Here is a 20,615-nt window from a genome sequence, read left to right on the forward strand (position 1 = left end):
TTTAATAGGCATTTATTGCGAAAAAAATACAATATTTTAAAGTTCAACTAAATGAATTTTCAGCAACTTTTTAATCTTAGCACTATTGTATTTATGACGATAATTTGAGCAGAGGAACTTCCTCCCTTTCTTTAAGATGGAGTGTATGGAAACATAAGAATATTACAATAAATGAAATAAGGATAATCTGAGCGCTTATTTTACCAATTTACATACATCAGACTAAACCACAGCGATTCCAATATTTAAATGCAATATATTTCAAGTACAATATTTAATATGAATTATTTTTCTCCCCAAGATTGTTTGAAAATAAAAAAATTAAATCAAGATGTGATGATCAAAGTAAATATTGGAACAAGTTTACGGATTACAGAGAGTTGGTAAAAAAATTTTGGATAGAAAATAAAACGAACAACAATCACAAAAATAAATTTTATTTATATCAGTGGGAATGATCTGGACAATTGAGATCGTAATATTTCCATATATTGTTGTAATGTTCTATTATTAAAGTTATTGAAGTTTGCAAAGAATTTGCACGTTTTTGAGTTATTTATTATATTAAAAAATATGCAAGAAGTAACTGATATTTTAAATTTACCTTAAGTTTTAATCATTTCTTCAAATAACAGTAAACAATAGTTAAAAAGTTATCAAATATGTCAGCATATGTAGATTTGATAAAATCATAAGATAAAAGTTGTTACTAATTAATGGAAATAATTAAAAGTCATGTTTAATCTCCATCAGAATTATCTTGTATCCTCTAGTAATGAATCTGTACAAATATTCCTTTTCTAGCCAAAATTTTAATGATTTAACTAAAAATGAATGTGAATTAAAAAATTAATATGTATTTGATATAATTAAATTTGTATAAGCTGAATTCATTTCATTCTCCAATGCAGCGCCAAGGATAAATGTTATTTCATTATATCTAACATGTTAAATTCATAAAGCATTTAAGCCATAGGTGTAATGCAAACGCGGTATGTTCATATTAAACAACTAATAGCGCTGCTATTATGCAGTTAACCATAATTCAATATCTGTCGGCATTCAATAGACCGTAACATTTGCTCTATTGTGTTTTTTCCATGAAAATTCGGAGCGGTAAATAATTTGAATGGCCAGGCTTGCGGTCGCTGGCTGTCGTTTAAACGGTTATTAATGGTTCCGTAGATTGATGTTCGAAGCAGAAATAGAGTCGATTCATCAGTCCAGTCTACGGTATTCGCGCTGTATTGCAAACAACGTGAAAAAACGATTTGTAGTAATTATAGCTCGAATTAGCAGTAACATACCATTCGTTATCGTCACGATATATTTGCTGATAAAAGGATTTTGTTTCTGTTCTTGATGCTCGGTTTTAATAGCTTTTCTGCTACCTCTCTAAAAGCCCTCTGCAGTTATCGGTTAACCCTTAGAACCTATAACCAATAAAACTATTATTAATTGATTATTACATATATTTCACAGATATTTTACCATCATATTAACAGTTTATTCATTTAATTACTTGCAGGCCAAAATAAGATTTCTATGGTATATTGTAATTGGCGATGATAGGTGCGCCTAATATAACAATCCCAACTATAAACAGTGGGGTCTCTTTCGAGGAATTAGTCCAGAAAAGTCATACCAATCGAATGGTGGTATCAGAAAGGTGTACTATATTACGAGCTGCTAAAACAATTCTCAAATTGAATGACATATTGTTACAAAAAAATAGCAAAGCGCGCAAAACATGCAAGCTCATTATCTTACATGCCAACGTTACAATAGTTTAATATAAATAGTGAATAATCCTTTAATAGTGAAGTTCAGTAATATTTTAGAGTTCAGTATAATAAGTTCACCCTGAACTGTAAACTTCTGTCCTAAATCCAGTAGACTGTGTCACAGCAACATCAGTCTGCCTTTGGTGCTCTTACACCTTGAACTGTTATGCGTGTCCCGGGAATACAGGGACTATGGGTGGTTGTCAAAGCACTTGTGAATGTTTCTAACTTGGAATAGTTTAGGCTAAAGGTCTTTAAGCACCTTCAATCCATCTTTTGTGACCTCACAGCATCAGCTGCGGTACTTTTTCCCGAACTCCACTTAACTACATCAAGAAATGTTTTGAGTAACTGTAGAACAATTGCCAATCCAACGCCAACTGGTCTTCTTTTCTTAGTACTTTGATTTCGGTTGGTTGAATTAATTAAAAAGAGTGATGCCTTATGATATCCACTGTATCCAATCGACTGCGCTAGCTATAATATGTAAAAGGGATTATAAAACAGCAACTATTAATTTACTTCAAAAAACTATTTTAAGTGAAGGAAAGAAAAGAGAACTGGTTGAGCGGCGATGCAAAGAAACACTGAACTAAAACAGTTAAAAATGATCCCGCCGTCTATATTTAGATATCTCACTCGTAACACCATTCAAAACAGATAGAGATTACAGTTCAGTCCATAGCCAGTGCAGTACTAGTCGCACAATATAACATATATTTTTGCAGTTTGAAAGGAAAGTTCTGTAGAAAGAGCATAGATCAAATAGAGTTATTCCGACTTTCACTTCTTCTGATTGATGCAGCGTGATATTGCTAATACATTGTTTCTAAACACTGAAAAGTGCCAAAAATGGATCAGTGGTTGGATCACTGCAAAATCAACTTAGTTTCTTTCGACATGGTATCAGAAAGATATGGAAAATTTGTAGAAAATGTTAGAAAATATCTTGAAAACATTTTTCAAACATTTTTCTCAATAAATGCTTCTTTTAATGGTAAAATGGCAAAAATAAAATTCAAGCACCTAATATAATAAGTAGACACTTTTATTTTTGATTCTTATGATTGTTATACAAAATAGATACTATTAGTAATTCTAATTTTCAAATATGTAATATATGTATATATTAGGCCTACAATTTAGTTTTAAAGAATTTTTTATTTAAAGCTTTATTGTGAAAATTCGGTACAATGTATTTTATTCATAGTCAGGAAATTTTTCAACCGTAGTTTTTTTTTTATTTTTAAATTTTTCAGGAAATTTCTGGATTTCATCTCGAAAGAACTAACAAGTCAATTGAAAAGCCCATGGCCTACCATAATAAAATAAATTTTTTGTTAAAATTATTTTTTTTTATTCAACATAATTCCCTTCAAGGGTGATACACCGATTATAGCAACTCTCCAATCGATACCATTTTTGTAGTACGATTTGTCCTTTGCTTCAAAATAGGCCTCAGTTTCGGCGATCACCTCTTCATTCGAAAAAATTGTTTTCCTAACGAGCTTTTTTAAGATCTGAGCAAGAGCGAGATCTAAGAACAGGAAATAGCCGCTGCGGGCGAGATATGGAGAATACAGTGGATAAGGAAGCAATTTGAAGCTTAATTCATGGATTTTTGGCACGGTGCATTGTCTTGGTGAAGCAGCGCTTTCTTTTTCTTCAAATGCGGCCGTTTTTCGGCGATTTTGTCCTTCAAACGGTTCAATAACGCTATGGAATAGTCGCTGTTGATGGTCCTTCCATTTCCAAGGTAGTCAATGAAAATTATTCCATGCGCATCGTAAACGCCATAACCTTGATAGTCGACTGTTGCGTTTTCTCATGCTTTGGTGCGGGTTCATCAGTCCACTTGGATGACTGTCGATTGGACTTCGGAGTGAAATGATAGAGCCATATTTCATCCATTGTTACATATCGATGCAAAAACTCGGGTTTATTACACTTTATCATCTTCAAATACTGCTACGAATCATTAACTCGTCATTGTTTTTAGTTAAAACTGAGCTCGCGCGGCAACCACTTTGCAGAGAACTTTCTCATTCCCAAATATTCGTGAATGATATAATGTGGACGTTCAGTTGATATCTGTAGAGTGTCTACTATTTCACTTAGTTTCAATTTACATTCAAAATCATTTTGTGGATTTTCTTTAATGCTTTCGTCGGTAACAACCTCTTTTGGGCGTCCACTGCGTTCACCGTCTTCGGTGCTCATTTCACCACATCTAAACTTAGCATACCAATCCTTGATGGTTGATTTTTTTGGGGCAGTGTCCGGAAACTCGGCATCAAGCCATGTTCTTGTTTCAACTGTATTTTTGTCTTCAAAAACAAAATTTTACCAACACGCGAATTTTCCTTTTTATCATATTTATTATTTATTTTACCTTTTTATCTATTTTTCATCATATGATACATCGAGTAAATCATCGACTTAATATATTAATATTGATTAAAATAAATAAGTTTTTTGTTTTCTCGATTGAGATATTGAATATTGGGCAATAATTTCTGTTATATGATTAATATATGTTGTATGATATGATATATATATATATCAATATATGTTTTGTGATTATCGTAGTCATCCTAATTGAAGAAAGTAACTAATCATCATAATTAAATTATCTACGAGTGGGACGTTTGACTTAAATATGGAAGTCGGGATAACCGATGATGTGAATGGTTAATTTTACGTTCCCAAAATAATTTTATGGCGCGCTTCAACATACGCGAATATACAAAATTATGAAGCTGTTATTTTATATAAAAATATGTCACAATGAATTTAGCGGTTAGATTAGTTTGTTTGCATTGTCCATTCGCATTTGCACCAATGAATATTGCTAATAAAATAATAAAATATATGCCTAATAACATACTAATATTATTTAAGAAAGCATGTTACTATTTGTCCGATTAATCTCTTCAGTAACTTTGTCATCCAAATTTTTTTCTAGATTAGTATAAAACTGAACTATTAAATACATTTCCGTGAAGAATATATATTCTTTCTTTTGGAAATATTTCGATTGATAAAAGACGCCATTAATTTTTAGTATTTGAATTGGACGTTATCTAAATTGACCCATCAATTAGAGCAGCCATTCCAGGCCACTTAGTGCGGCTCCTAACTTTTATCGTCTTCGTTTATTGTAGATAAATTTAAAGATAAACACTTAATAAAGAAAACTTCGTAGTTTATTTGAAAATATAATTCAATTATTATTGTGAGTCATTTATTGATTTTATATTTTCTTTTTTATATATAATTTACCTTTTTTTTACAAATTTGCCTTTATCCCAATTGGGAATACTTTTAGAAGTAAACGCTAATAATAATGCTAAACTAATTACAATTGTACGTTCCGAACCATGTTTATTGGCATTATTAGATCGAATGGTATACGATCAGAAAGAATAAGTATGCTTCCTGCAGTTAAATTCGCAACCTAATTTTATACAGGACGTTTTATCGGATAGGGTGTTCGCACTAAGCATGCCATTAATATGAGTTTTCTAAGGAAGCTTAGGGTGACTACGTAGCATATGTAGAGATATATCAGACTAGACAGTGATACCCAATAGTCAAAAATAATTGCAAACTACCAATGTTTCACAATGATGTTTTAGATTTACTCAGATCTTTATAGTACTAAATAATAATTAATAAAAACAATCAAAATTATATTTATACTATTAAACAATAGATCTTAACAATAAATATTTTTTAAGATCAATAAAACAGCTTAATTTATACGTGAAAACCCGAAGGTCACCAAAAAAATCCAATAACAGGGCAGTAAAAAAACTATGCTATAAGTTAAAGAAAATCCATAAAATAGAAATAGGGTCGTTACTGTTTCGTCTACAATAAGCAATAAATATAGAAACGACTTGGAACTAAAGCCTTCCGAATATAAATGATAAAAGATACTGCAGAACTCAGACGAGCTTAGGAATATACAATACAATTCTAAACAAAACCAGGAAACTTATTTAAGTAACGATATAAGATAATTTTAAATTAGTATAACAAAGTTAAATAGAGAGAAAAGTTACTTATACTATTATAATTACTTATTATATATAGAATACGAGAGTCAAATGACACAAAATATGTAAGCTTTTGGATTATTCCCATGTTACTCAATTAGGAATCATTTCTTGTGTAACTCCCTGCAGTTCTGCATAATCTTTTTGCATTTTACACGAATAATCATCAAGTAAAGCCTTTAAATCCTTGCTTTAAAAATTGCTAAAATCTCTTTCTCTTATCAAAATCACCACTTTTAAAACGTCGAAACCAATATTTATATATTGAAATGAAGCATGGTTGCTATAAGCATTGCATATCATTTGATGCAGTTTAAATGCAATTTACTCAGTACAAATTAGGATATTTTCAACGCACTGAAAAAAATGTTTTACAACACATTGACACTTCATACGCATACTAAAAAGTGAGGCCTGTCAGTGATGCTTCAATATGAAGTTGGTTACAAATATACCCTATGCCATTCAATACACATTAATATCATCTGTTATAAATCCTTTAAAATTAATTTATAGGACCGATGTTCATAAGCAATTGGACACTAAGAAAACTATATGATGGCCGCATGCAATATCAGCGACCTGCTGTTTCTTTAAATTGATCACATTCCAAGTAATATTCGTTATGCCAATTACATTGTCGATCCCCAAATAGAATTATCTCTTATAGTTTTCGAGATATGAGCAAAAATATGATAAAAATACAAAATCACATGTTTCTCATAAAGGGAAGAAACTGAAACTTGCACTTTTCTTAAATATCTCGACTAAATAACTGGAAAGAGATGCAAAAATCACATAATCATATAATTAAAGTGTTGTTTCAATCGTAGGTCAGTTTTAATCAATAGACCTAGATGAAAAAGAAGGAGGTATATATACGTTCCAGTTGAAAGTGATCAGTTGGTAGTAATTAAAATAATATTGTAAATATAGATAAATAGGTTTAAGTAGCTATTAAGCTAAATTTTGTGCATATGTTAGAATATAAAATAAGTGTAGTAGATAGGTTAAATAAGGATTTTGTTTATTTCTATTTAATAATTACAACGATTATTATATACATATTTTATTTTAAACATATTAAAGTTTTTTTGTATTAAAAATCTATTTTTTTATTTTTTATTTTTAGTGAGTTCCTTATATACTTTTTTGAAATCGGTTCAGTTTTTTTTATTAATTGAGGCCTTTAAATAAATTATGTTAAATTCAATTATTAACTCACATCTAAAAGATAAGTTTTCCTAAAGGAGAAAAACTACACATCATGCTTTATTTCAACATTATTTCACATTAAAGGCTAATTTTTATTAAAAGTAACTCAGACATGTTTTACTGCCACTATTAACCTATTGCAGGTAATGTTAAATGTGTAAAACATTCAGCCTCAACCTCAACTGATAGTAGTATTCAAGATTTCTACTTTCTTTAATATATTTATTTTTCTTAAAATAACATACAAAAATACGGATATACAATAACAAATCTTGAAGAAACCCATTACTATAACGAAAGGAACTTTTCTCTCTATATAACTTTGTTATACTAATTTAAAATTATATCTTATATCGTTACTTAAATAAGTTTCTTGGTTTTGTATGGAATTGTATTGTATATTCCTAAGCTCGTTTGAGTCCTGCAGTATCTTTTATCATTTATATTCCGAAGGCTTCAGTTCCAAGTCGTTTCTATATTTATTGCTTATTATAGACGAAACAGTAACGACCCTATTTCTATTTTATGGATTTTTTTAAACTTATAGCATAGTTTTTTTACTGCCCTGTTATTGGATTTTTTTAGAGACCTTCGGGTTTTCACGTATAAATTAAGCTGTTTTATTGATCTTATAAAAATATTTATTGTTAAGATCTATCGTTTAATAGTATAAATATAATTTTGATTGTTTTTATTAATTACTATTTAGTACTATAAAGATCTGAGTAAATCTAAAACATCATTGTGAAACATGGGTAGTTTGCAATTATTTTTGATTATTGGGTATCACTGTCTAGTCTGATATATCTCTACATATGCTACATAGTCACCCTAAGCTTCCTTAGAAAACTCATATTAATGGCATGCTTAGTGCGAACACCCTATCCAATAAAACGTCCTGTATAAAAATAGGTTGCGAATTTAACTGCAGGAAGCATAGCTATTCTTTCTGATCGTATACCATTCGATCTAATAATGCCAATAAACATGGTTCGGAACGTATAATTGTAATTAGTTTAGCGTTATTATTAGCGTTTACTTCTAAATGTATTCCCAATTGGGATAAAGCCAAATTTGTAAGAAAAAGTAAATTATATATAAAAAAGAAAATATGAAATCAATAAATAACTCACAATAATAATTGAATTATATTTTCAAATAAACTACGAAGTTTCCTTTATTAAGTGTTTATCTTCAAATTTATCTACAACAAACGAAGACGATAAAAGTTAGGAGCCGCACTAAGTGGCCTCGAATGGCTGCTCTAATTGATGGGTCAATTTAGATAACGTCCAATTCAAATACTAAAAATTAATGGCGCCTTTTATCAATCGAAATATTTCCAAAAGAAAGAATATATATTCTTCACAGAAATGTGTTTAATAGTTCAGTTTTATACTAATCTAGAAATAAATTTGGATGACAAAGTTACTAAAGAGATTAATCGGACAATGCTTTCTTAAATAATATTAGTATGTTATCAGGCATATATTTTATTATTTTATTAGCAATCTTCATTGGTGCAAATGCGAATGGTCAATGCAAACAACCTAACCTAACCAACAGCTTCATAGTTTTGTATATTCGCGTATGTTGAAGCGCGCCATAAAAATTATTTTGGGAACGTAAAATAAAGCATTCCCTTCATCGGTTATCCCGACTTACATATTTAAGTCAAACAGTCCACTCGTAGATAATTTAATTATGATGGTTAGTTAATTTCTTCATTTAGGGTGACTACGACAATCACAAAACACATATTAACAGAATAACTTTCTTTCCAACTTTTCATATATCAGCAATTATTGCTCAATATTCAATATTTCAATCGAGAAAACAAAAAACGTATTTATGTTAATCAATATTAATATATTAATTCGTTAATTATATTAAATAAAATTCAATCTAAGAATTTCATGAATTACGAGTTGCCAAAACAATTGAAAATCGATGAAACAAAAGAGGAACTACGCGAAAAACTACAAATTTTAAAAATTGACATATACTGAAAGAAAATACCAACCTGAGAAAGCAAAAAAGATGAATGACGCATCTCTATCTTTATTCCAGCTTTTGGTGAGTTTTCATACACAACATAGTTCAAAATTCCCATCTAACCCAAACCAAACCCCATGATACAATAATATTGATGTTTTTTTAAATACATTATAGTAACACCTTAGATAAAAAAGTAAGCCTAAAATAGTGAGGTAAAAAAGATTAATCCAAAGAGGATTAGGGCCAATCGGCTGACCAATGTAGCTTGCTGAGCTGAGCAATGTAGCAATATAAGTTTTTTGAGGCGTGAATATTGTTTAATGATTTCAAAAGAAACAATGTAAACGGTAGCTATTATTTGAATGTATTTCGAAAACTAAGCGATAAGAAATACAAATAAAATATATGACGAAAGTCAGTTTAGATATACATATTTATATCCTATACATAATATAACGAAAGTAATAGAAAAATATACAAAAGTTAAGAATTATATTAATGAAATGTTGCAGAGATGATATATTATCATAGAGAGTACATCCTCTGCTCTCTCAAATATTTAGTGAATATAGAAAAAAGAAGAAGAATATAGAATATAAGAAAGCTGAATCAATTCAAAATCACCTGTTGGACATGAGTAAACTAACTAAATTTACTGCAGCTTACAAAAAAAAAACGATTAGATTTTACTCAGCAATATCTGAAATGAGAAACTGTAAATAATATTAAAGAAACTTCAATTAATGCGATTTAAAGGGATTTCATGAACAGTTTGGTTTTTGGCATGTTATTAGCTTGAGAAAATTGGAGAAAATGGTTGAAGAATTCACAGATATGTTTGAGAACCATGTGTTTTCCAGCCAGATATGCTATTGAAACTAATAAGTAGATTTTTTCCAAAATACTTGTATTATTCTTACTACAACAGACTCCGCTAAGAACTCGAATTTCGTAAAAGAAGAAAACTATCCGACTAATATTTTAAAACGTATTATACCATAATTAAATTAGTAAAGTATGCCGCTAAAATAGAAAAGTAAAACTAAATAAAACGCTAATTGTATAAGTTAAAGTTGCTAGAAAATGTCGACCACGCTAAAGTCAAATATCGCCTTTTAAAGTACACTTTTAGCGCAAAACAAATATAACCGAGAATATTCCAGCAGAGTTAAACCCGTCTCAATATGAATATCATCTCGAAAACTTTTCAGCGAAACCGTAATAAAAAGTTTATTACCTTCCCTAGCTTTAATTACTTTTCGGTTGTGACAGGAATTAATTGCCACCAAGAGACACAAAATGCAATTTAAGTTCACAATTAGCGAAAGCGTACGTTCTCCGACATAGGTCTATTCCAATCAACTTTAAAATTTACTGCTTTGGTTGCCCTGTCTGATACCACTAAGAAACTTCCGAACATAAGTGCATTAGTACTTTTATAGTTTCGCAATTTAGTAACGAGCTTAAAACTGAAGCATCAACTTGTGCGAAATATTATCGTACCAAGAAACATAAATTAAGTTCCATTATAACTATGCTTTATTAGGAAAATATAATAGGAGGGTTATTTTTATATTGTGGAACAATATCAATTTACTACTTTTATACCTTATAAGTTTAATACGATAACATCAGGTCTATATCGATTAGAAATTAAAATGAATGTCTCATCTGTATTATACGATGGATAACCGTAAATTGGGAACAGATAATATAAGACATTGAATTAATTATTCAAGGCATAAAGAAATTATGCATTGCTGTATCTCCATTTCTAATTTGATTAATGGACTAATTTGTTACAATAATGTTTTATCATGCATTTCACAATTGCACAATATCATACGGTTTTGTTCTCTTACGTTCGAGTCCTAATTCAATATTGTCCAAAATGCTTAGATATTTATGTGAAAGTGGAGTCTTCTTTTTGTGATGTCTTGTAAATTTATATTTGCTTTTGCACAACGCTTTTCAGGGCTTTAATATTAAATTTGTATTTTGTTGATATTACTTCTCAAAGAACATCCCCATAACTGAAATTCATAAATCCATAGGTGTTAGTATCTGTTTCTCCAGTAGCTACTTGTTAACAGGTCAAATGAAAAGTCTCCGGCCTACTATAGTAAAACGCATTTTTTTGGCAAAATTAGTTTTATTTATTCAACATAATTCTCTTCGAGTGTGATACGCTGATTATAGTGACCCTCAAAATTTTCGATACCATTTTTGTAGTACGATTTGTCCTTTGCTTCAAAATAGGCCCCAATTTCGGCAATTACCTCTTCATTCGACGAAAATGTCTTCCCATTGAGCATTCTTTTGAGATCTGACAACAGTAAATAGTCGCTGAAGGGCAGATCTAGAGAATACGGTGGATGAGGAGGCAGCTCGAAGCCCATGGATTTTTGCCATCGTTTTCACTGACTTGTGAGACCGTACATTGTCTTGGTGAAGCAGCGTTTTCTTTTTCTACAAATGCAGCCGTTTTAGACGATTTTGTCCTTCAAACGATCCAATAACGCTACGTATTAGTCGCTGTGGATGCTCCTTCTTTTTCAATGTAGTTATTGAAAATTAATCCATGGGCATACCAAAATGCAGACGCCATAACTTTGCCAGCCGACTGTTGCGTTTTCCCACGCTTTGGAGCGGGTTTATCGTGTGCAGTCCACTCGCATGACCGTCTATTGGAGTGAAATAATGGAGTCATGTTTCATCCATTGATCCATTGTTACATATCGACGCAAAAACTCGGGTTTATTACAAATGATCATCTTCAAACACTGCTTCGAATCATCAACTCGTCTTTGTTTTTTGTCAAAAGTGCGCTCGCGCGGCACCCACTTTGCGCAAACCTTTCTCATACTCAAATATTTGCGAATGATATGATGTACACATTCAGTTGATACCTTTAGAGTGTCTGCAATTCAATTTATGGTCATTCAAAGTCATTTTGTAGATTTTTTAATGCTTTCGTTGGTAACAACTTCGTTTGGGTGTCCACTGCGTTCATCGTCGTCGGTTCACCTCATTTCACCACGTCTAAACTTAGCATACCAATCCTGGATGGTTGATTTTACTGGGGCAGTATCCGGAAACACGGCATCAAGCCTTTTTCATCAAGCAAGTTTTTGCTTCAACTGTATTTTTCCCTTATATTTTATTTTCCTAATGTGAAAATGTCTGTGGCAAAAGTCCCGCTACTATTTTGATTGCGCGCCATCTTGATTATGTGACGTTTAGCTCAATTTCGCTTTAACCATTATGTTGTGCAGACGTCCAAATTTTATTGTTGGTATATATACGCCACAAAAACGAGTGTAAGTAGTGACAATATTTATTGAACATAATCGTTCCATTATTACCACTCCGAAAATTGCGTCAAAGGTAGCGGGACTTTTGCCCCATGTTGTGTTACATTTTTTATGATTGATTTTAACCTTTTTACCAGTGGTTTTTCAAATACATTGGGTATGACTGTTAGCAGTAACATTAGACGATTTTATTCACTTGGTGGTTATTAAGCTCTTGGACTCACAATAAATTACAGATAAACATTATTAATTACCGCTAATTGCTCTTCTTTAGTTTTTTTATTTTCTGCTCTTTTCATTCTACATTAAATTGTCGACATCTGAATAGAATCACATGGAGTCTGCCTCGGTGTCATTTTTTGGCTTCACTTCAGAGTTGCGGACCATTTTTAGGAAAGCAAATTTCTTTCCCACTGTAATGAAGGATTCCTGCGTTCTTCATTTTGTATGACTAAAGAAATACTTGTGTTGTTTGTCCCTGAGGTTGTCACACCCATGTTTATTAAGCTCAGAAACAAGAATTCGTATGACAACTAACATAATTTAGTGAGTCACTTATTATTCAAAATTATAATATAATACATATTCAACAATACAACATGTTGGTCTCATATATCTTATCTATATATAATAATATTCGTATTCTTTGGAATTTTCTGAACGAACTCAGAGTGCTCTAATAAAAAGACAAATCTAAAAAAAATAAACTACATTTAAAAATATATAATACTCGACCTAAAGTATATAGTAAAAGTAAAAATCCGTATGAATTCTCAATTATAAAAATTAAAATTATTTAGTAAATGTGTTATAACAACGAGAGCAATAGCCAATGTTTCCATGACAACCTATTAGAAGAGAAGGGAAACCATTCTAATAAAGTTACTCAATCGAATTTCTAAAACTAAATAGAAACGAAATAAAAGCCACTTATCTGAATCTTTTTCATTTAACGTTTGGGCAGTTTGGGAGTAATTTTCTTAGATTTTGAATTGTATTTAATTGTGTATGCCCGAAAAAAGACAATATGCTAAATGCATAGTCTTCAGTTCAGAATAATAGAACTGGAAGAATACTAACATAAATATTGCAGATATACAGATTTGAAAAGGTACGCATTCTTACCAAAAAGACCTCAAGTAATTGATTTTGAACTGTGCGGTAAACCGTACCTCTAGGGATTGAAACAAACGCAAAGTATGTTATTTCTCCAGATACATGTTTTTAATTTAAATAGGATAACAGTATAAACTCAAATTGTATTTATATGAATAGTAGTTTAAATATAGTATTATCGCAGTGATATATACCATGAAATTAGAATATTTAAGTGAGACTAATCGTTCTCAGTTACGGCCATCTATCTGAAATATTTATGTTAGTCAAAGTGTGGAAAAATTAAACTATTACAACCAAACAATACTGATTTTCTTGTTTTGCAGCACAAGTAAGACATTATGTTATGTTTAACTTATTTAAAATTTCTCCTCATAATTAACAACTTTTTACATAATTCATGGTACTATGACAAAAGCTATTAAAGACTATTCTATTATTACAAATCTATACAAGAGATTGACAATCTGATGATTAGTTGCAAGTGAAGGGTCAGATTAATCATTAAATAAAAAAATAAATTGTTTCACACAAATTGATTTCGACGTAAGTGTAAGCAACTGTATATTTTATAGATATATTAGATAATATAAACTTGCTGTTATTAAAATTGAAATGAACCAAAATAAATTAATATATTAATGGAAATATATTATAATATTAATTCATTATATTATTAATAAGTTATATCGCTTTTTAGGTAAAAAAATATATATTTATTTATGTTTCACCAGGAGATAATTATTTCGTAGTAAAATCGTTTGACAATTCATTCAAATTATTTTTTGTTTTTGTTTTTTTATTAAATTAAACACGTGGACTGCTTCAGGACAAGTCACACGGATATAATCGCACCAAACGGTATAATAAGGTTAAATTCGTGCTATTACACTCAAACAACATAAACAAACATATACAAGGAAATAACATAACCTAACATTCTCTAAAATACTATATTTTCTCCTAAGTTTAGTTACTAAGTTTACTTAATTAACTAAAAACGAGCTATTAATCACGAGTGCATAAGAGAATGAGGACTTGATCATACAGAAATCATTATCTCACACCTGTATTAAAAAGGATAGATCGGCATTAACAAATGTAATACGGATTTACAGCACGAATTGATGTGTTTAATTGAGAAACTCTCGCATTTTTAATGAACTGGTGTATTTCTTAGCGTAGATTCTATGAAACTCGTCACTGTTTTTGGCACTCATTGGTTTTTACTAATTAGAATTTATTTATCAACTGACGAATAAACCACTTGAAGACTGTCTCACAAAACATTCGGTATAACTCAACTTAGTTAGTTGTTTTGGATGTCAGATTTTATTTTATTATAGACAAGTACAAATATAAATATCACATCAATAAGTGGGCTATCACGTTTAAGATTGTTTCATTCATTGATTATGTTAAAATTTTAGTAATCGTACTTAATAAGCTAACATCCTGGACGAGAATGATATGATTGATAAACAACAGTTTATAAACGAAGTAATTTTCTTGGTTATGTCAATTGCAGGGCCTCTACAACTTTTTGCAATACACTTTGATCGTTGAACAATACTCATATGATGGTGTAATGTTAAATATTTTACCGATTAAGAACCTTTTACGAATGGTAGGAATAAATCTACCAATGACATCATGGAATAACAAAAATTCAATAGAACCTATGTAGAGTTAATTATATATTACAGCTTTGCCAACTTCTCTAGTCGACCCAGTAATTGACATTCAAGAAACATTTTGACAGATAACATTAAAATGTGGTAATACCACTAAAACCGACCAAGTGACAGAAGAAATCTTCAAGGTCGGCGGGGCAATATATTAGGAGTTTCACGCTCTACGTATCCAAATTTGACTATCAGAGAGAGTACTATAAGCATGGAGAAAAGCAATAATATTTTGTAAATAATATACAAACAATCCAAGATTAAGTGACCTATTAATTACCGAAAAAGTATTCATGAAAATCAATGAAATGACACTTCAAGGAACTCTCTAAGAAACAAGCCAAGGAGGGAAGGATTTAAGCCCAATCGCGGTTATGTAGAACATATTCTCGCACTCTCCCTGATTACGGATAGACGTATCAGATACAGATAGCGTGATATTGTCTTTTTATTTATTTTTGTTCTCCTTCCTTTTACATATACTGAACTTCACTTTAGATAGCTTTGGAATTTACACATATTGAGCCAAAAAGTATTAAGCTTCTAATAAGGAACCATTAATTGCTTGTGACTGTAATATGAATCAGCCAAGCTGCACGAGCACTTTCGTCTGTATGACAGTGCGTGTTGAAGAGAACAAATATTAGAACCAAAAGGAAATTTCTGCTTTTTCGAAGGCTTATTTTGCCTATCCTTCTGTGTGATTCCAAGATTTGAACAAATTTATAGTCTAATATATGTAAGATTGAGGCCTTTCAAATGCGATGCTCACCATATGATTCTTTCTGAGATTGGGTTAGAAATGTTATTCGTTTAAGATACAACAATCATTGCTCAGTTGAGGAACAAATTCGGAGATACAGATTACAATGCTTTGAACATGTCTGTCGGATGAAACGTGAACTAAAAACATAGATCAAGATCTGATCATAGAAAGTAATTTGAAAAATCGTCTAACATTATCTAAGATCATGTTGTAACCCATCACCAACTGTGGAGAAATTTAGTGAAAAATAGTCGCATCGTCGTATAGCGCATTCGTAGAGAAGCAGGGACTCACCGTCATGCGCTGGCTATGGATTGATGATAATGATGGTTGCATCAATCGGGAGGCCATCGTATGCGGTATCTCAGCTGCCTTAACCACTGATAATTTTAATTATCTCCGTTAAATATTTAAAAATTTTAACGTCTATTTGACGTGAGGCAATTTGATTTTCAATATTTGTTAAACTGTTCGAAACCTTGTTAATTCAATTTCAATCTGTTTTAAATTTCCTTTCACCGACATATTTGTCCCCCAATCCATAAAGTGGTTCCAATCTGTGAATCTCTGGTGATAACCATAAAAAAATAAAATGGCTCCAACGGCTGTTCACTACGACAACTATCGAAGAATATCTCCAACGACAAGGAGTTGTTGGACTAGTTGGTCCAGACTAGCTCGTTTTTTCGTTAACAACCTTGCAGTGACAATCCGACCTAGAATATTTATAATTAGTTATAGGCAACCATATATAAACGCCTTAAAAGGGAAATATCCGGGTCATACCAGTCACAGAATTTTTGCTAAATTTGATTTCAATTAATATTATTTATTCAGAAATATATCAAATTCTTCTTATCGAATATTTATATTGTCTTATAGATAATCGTCTTTCCATTGTTAGTTATTGACTATGAATGTCTACTCAATTTTCCATATTTTACGAAATAGATAAGCTTTACTCGTTTGTGTTCTTTTAGCATCTGTAAACATCGTGTGAGTTGTGTTCTATAGGGTTTAGTATATACTTAGTGGCTTAGTCTTTAGTCGAGGAGTAGCCGTTAATGTTCCGTCGAAAGTTTAGTAAGTAAAAATAAAAACTGCTATTCTCTTGTGAAGTATATATTATCCGGAAAATCTGATTAAATATTGTATTATTTAAATTAAATACTAATAATTAACATTTATATAAAATGTTTTTATCATACTATGTAACCTTAAATATCTGATCTATTATCAATATTACACAGTAAAATTAGGTTAATATCCCTTTTGTGTTTGTATCTAGTTTAATTTGGTTTCATTTGAAGTATGACTCGATATTCATTAAAAAGTAATTTGACTTCCCGAGTAGGGTATAAAAAATGTTATTACGAGCAACATTATTTTTATTAGAGCCCACTACTTGCTACACGAACACATTAAGCGCTTTTTACGTTTTGAAAGTAATTTTCTTTAAAATTTATACGACCCAATAAAATTAATTACAGGCAAAACACAACTTGCAACGACATAATAAACCACCCAGACGCGACGGTGACTCTTAATGGCATTTTCCGGTGGTTTAGATTGTTTTTGCAGTTAGCCCCTTAATTGAAATAGTCGAGCAATTTCGCAAACAATGTCCTAACTGACCCACTTAACTAATGTTTTCTCTTCCAGGTCTGTTTCGGACAGATGGCTTGAAGTTGGCCAACACGATGTGCGATTATCAGTTTGAAAGCACCGAACAAGGTCCAGCTTACGGCAAGTTCTACTCGCCGAGATATCCATCGAGCTACCCGAAAAACATCCGTTGCTCTTACAGATTCAGGGCCAGGTCAGTATTCGGTTCATGTATAATGTAAACAATAATATGAAATCGATCGATCGCTAATTTGCATATAAAGGTTTGATGGATGAGATGGTCTGTAAAGCTAAATTTAAATAAAACGAATTAACCGGTGATCAACAGTAATTATTATGGAAATTAACCATCGATTTGCATAATTTTCATTTATAGGCAACGCTAATATGTTGCATATAATAATTAGTATTATTATATAATGCATTTGGAATAATATTATACAAGCAGCTATACATTACATAACCAACCCCCTCGCAATCTATTAGAAATATTACAGTTTAACAAAAATATATTTGTACAAGTTCTTTAAACTAACTCACCCGTAGTCAATTCAAAATAGCAGTGACAGGAGAGAACTGTCAAAACGTCGCAATGTTGCCGCATCAACTCTGAGTTTTAGTACATTTTGGCTCTGACATATAACATTTTAATATAAATAAAATAATTGAACAAATATTTTATTAAATATAATTTATTTTAACGTCATAGTACATCAAATGCATTTATAATCCAAGAACTTAAAACTACAATTAATTTTACAGCCGCAATAATTTATAGGTTAGAGTTGTTTTATTATATATTCATTGAGCTTTTTTCCGCACTACTATCGGTAGAGTTCTAGGCGCGTTTTTGTATGTAGTGATATCCCCCTAAGGGTTAATTCACATAATTAACAATTGTATATCTGAATAATGTATTTTACTTTCATTAGAGAGCATATTTATGTTTTACGCTTAGTTTTTATTTCTTTCGATGCAATGTATCCTTGTAAAGTTATTATGATATTACTATATTTCTCTTTAGTTTGTCCTATTACTATCTGTATACATGCTTATTGATAAAAGTACATTTAATCACTGCATCCTCCTTAATGCATTTGCCATATCTGCAAAACAGTTAGTGTTATTTCTCTCCTCAAACATGTTAACCAAACGTTCATGTATATTCTGAACAATACACATGCTCATAAAGCTTTCACACTCTATAATACAATTCCCTATAACTAAGGTATATTAATTGTATACTGACCTTTAGTGGTTTTCTCTTTCATCACTCTGTCTAGGTAATCGTCAGCATTGAATCATAAAGCAACATTCATAAGGTTGTATTCAATTATTCTCACTTTCAGAAACACTAATTAAGTGAACAACTAAGCTGTTTAATTCCAACCTATTAAAAACTTGCTCAATTTCTACCATTTGTCAATTTCTTCTTCAATGTGTCTGATTGAGCTCACACAAACCTAAGATGCTATATTCCTCTCTCTGCCTCTTTCCATAAATCCAGACAGTTCTGGTTTAAATATCCTCCTCGATCTGAATATCTATTGTAATAATTCTTTGCAATACTCCATATCAACTCAAATGGATTAAAAATGCAGTGATAGGGAGGAAGACGTAATACTCTGTGGCCAAAACATTCAGTAATCTGATCTACTATGTATCTTTTCTCAGGCTTATTTCTAAAAAAGTATATTACATAAAATGTAATTAAATATTTACCAACTAACAGCATGAAGAATTATATGTCTGCAATGAATAAACGCTATGACTAACAAAACCTAATCGATAGTTATTCCAACATTTACCTTTTTCCATCAGCTTTCGTTGTCTTTAAAATATTTATTATCATTTTGCCATGAGCAACCCAAGGTTCCATCATTTTGATATATTCATGTCTCATTTAATTATATAAATTGATATCCTTCCTTGATTTTGTTATGTTTTTAAAAATTATATTCTTTTAAAAGCAATATCTGGAAGTTCCATCAAACTCCTTCGTGGGTTATCTTTACACCACTTAAATATTATATTATCCAACAATGTATGAACGGATGTTCTACATCTCTCTAATAACTGTATATCTCTTGGATTTTTATGGATACTGTCCAGACTAACAATTCCCTCTAAAATAATTGCATTAAATTATGTTTCGATTGAAAAAACTACTTACTGTTTTATACATTTCGTATACTTGATCTCTGAAACATCAAGCTGATCTTGATTAGTCACCTGTTTCGTATAAACACGGTTTCTTTTTCGCGAATTTAAGGTTATATTGTTTTTTATTTTTTGAGATATGTTAGTGACTGTGTCCGTAGTAATATACAGTGCAGCTGCAAGCGCCAAAAAAATATTTTCAATAAAAACCGCGGCGATTTCAAATTTATTAAAACAAAGAGTTAAAACAAAGTGTGCCGGTTTATAACAGGTAATTATAATTTTTTGAAAAATTTTCAGACGTTTGCCAAACGGACAACTTTTGCAGGATCAATTCGTTACATGTTTGAACATCTCTAACAGCATTCCATCTCTATTTAAATAGAATAAAATGACAAGGATAATAATATCTTAGTGTAAAACGAATTTACAACTATACACAGCCATATATTGACACTCGTGTGACTGCTATTTCGAATTGACTATAAATCTTATATATTATTGAATGCTGAAATCTTACTTAATATCAGTTTGTTCCACAATTCTCTCCAATACAACATTCATGACTATTTTCTCGCAATGTAAGCACAATTTAGTACATAAAAATTAAAGTACCGAATCATTCATTAGGCTTAAAAATTTTTATATACGTAGATTTTTTTCTCCCAGGGGACACGTTCCTGATATTTTCTCCTCACCTCTTCTTTATCTTGATGAAATTTGCTCCCTTTGTTTGTAATTCAAATAAACAAAAGGTTTAAGATTTTTAAAATAATTTAATTTTTATAATTGTTAAAATTATTTATTTTTAACATAGCTGTGCAAGAAGTAGATTTTAAAGCTCACTGGATAACCAAGAGTTTGTAACTTGTCCATCATCTTAATTTCAA

General features: G+C 30.8%; 1 protein-coding gene and 1 long non-coding RNA gene across 2 annotated transcripts in view; one reads left to right on the forward strand and one right to left on the reverse strand.

The window, feature by feature from the left end:
* Sol1 (CUB domain-containing protein Sol1) overlaps positions 1 to 20,615 on the forward strand; it is a 1,033,997-nt gene that overhangs the window by 735,342 nt on the left and 278,040 nt on the right. Inside the window, exon 7 of the mRNA XM_076419377.1 lies at positions 17,602 to 17,758. Within this exon, the coding sequence (XP_076275492.1) occupies positions 17,602 to 17,758 (157 nt within the window). The remainder of the gene's footprint in view (positions 1 to 17,601; positions 17,759 to 20,615) is intronic.
* LOC143206714 (uncharacterized) lies at positions 1,104 to 1,621 on the reverse strand. Its single transcript, XR_013008512.1, has 3 exons — positions 1,492 to 1,621; positions 1,308 to 1,433; positions 1,104 to 1,242 (listed from the first exon to the last, which is right to left on the reverse strand). It is a non-coding gene; the product is annotated as an uncharacterized LOC143206714 (long non-coding RNA).

This window comes from Rhynchophorus ferrugineus, unplaced genomic scaffold (assembly GCF_030347505.1).
Source record: "Rhynchophorus ferrugineus isolate W39M unplaced genomic scaffold, kcgeb_rfMv2 rfM1, whole genome shotgun sequence".
NCBI classification, from domain to species: Eukaryota; Metazoa; Arthropoda; class Insecta; order Coleoptera; family Curculionidae; genus Rhynchophorus; species Rhynchophorus ferrugineus.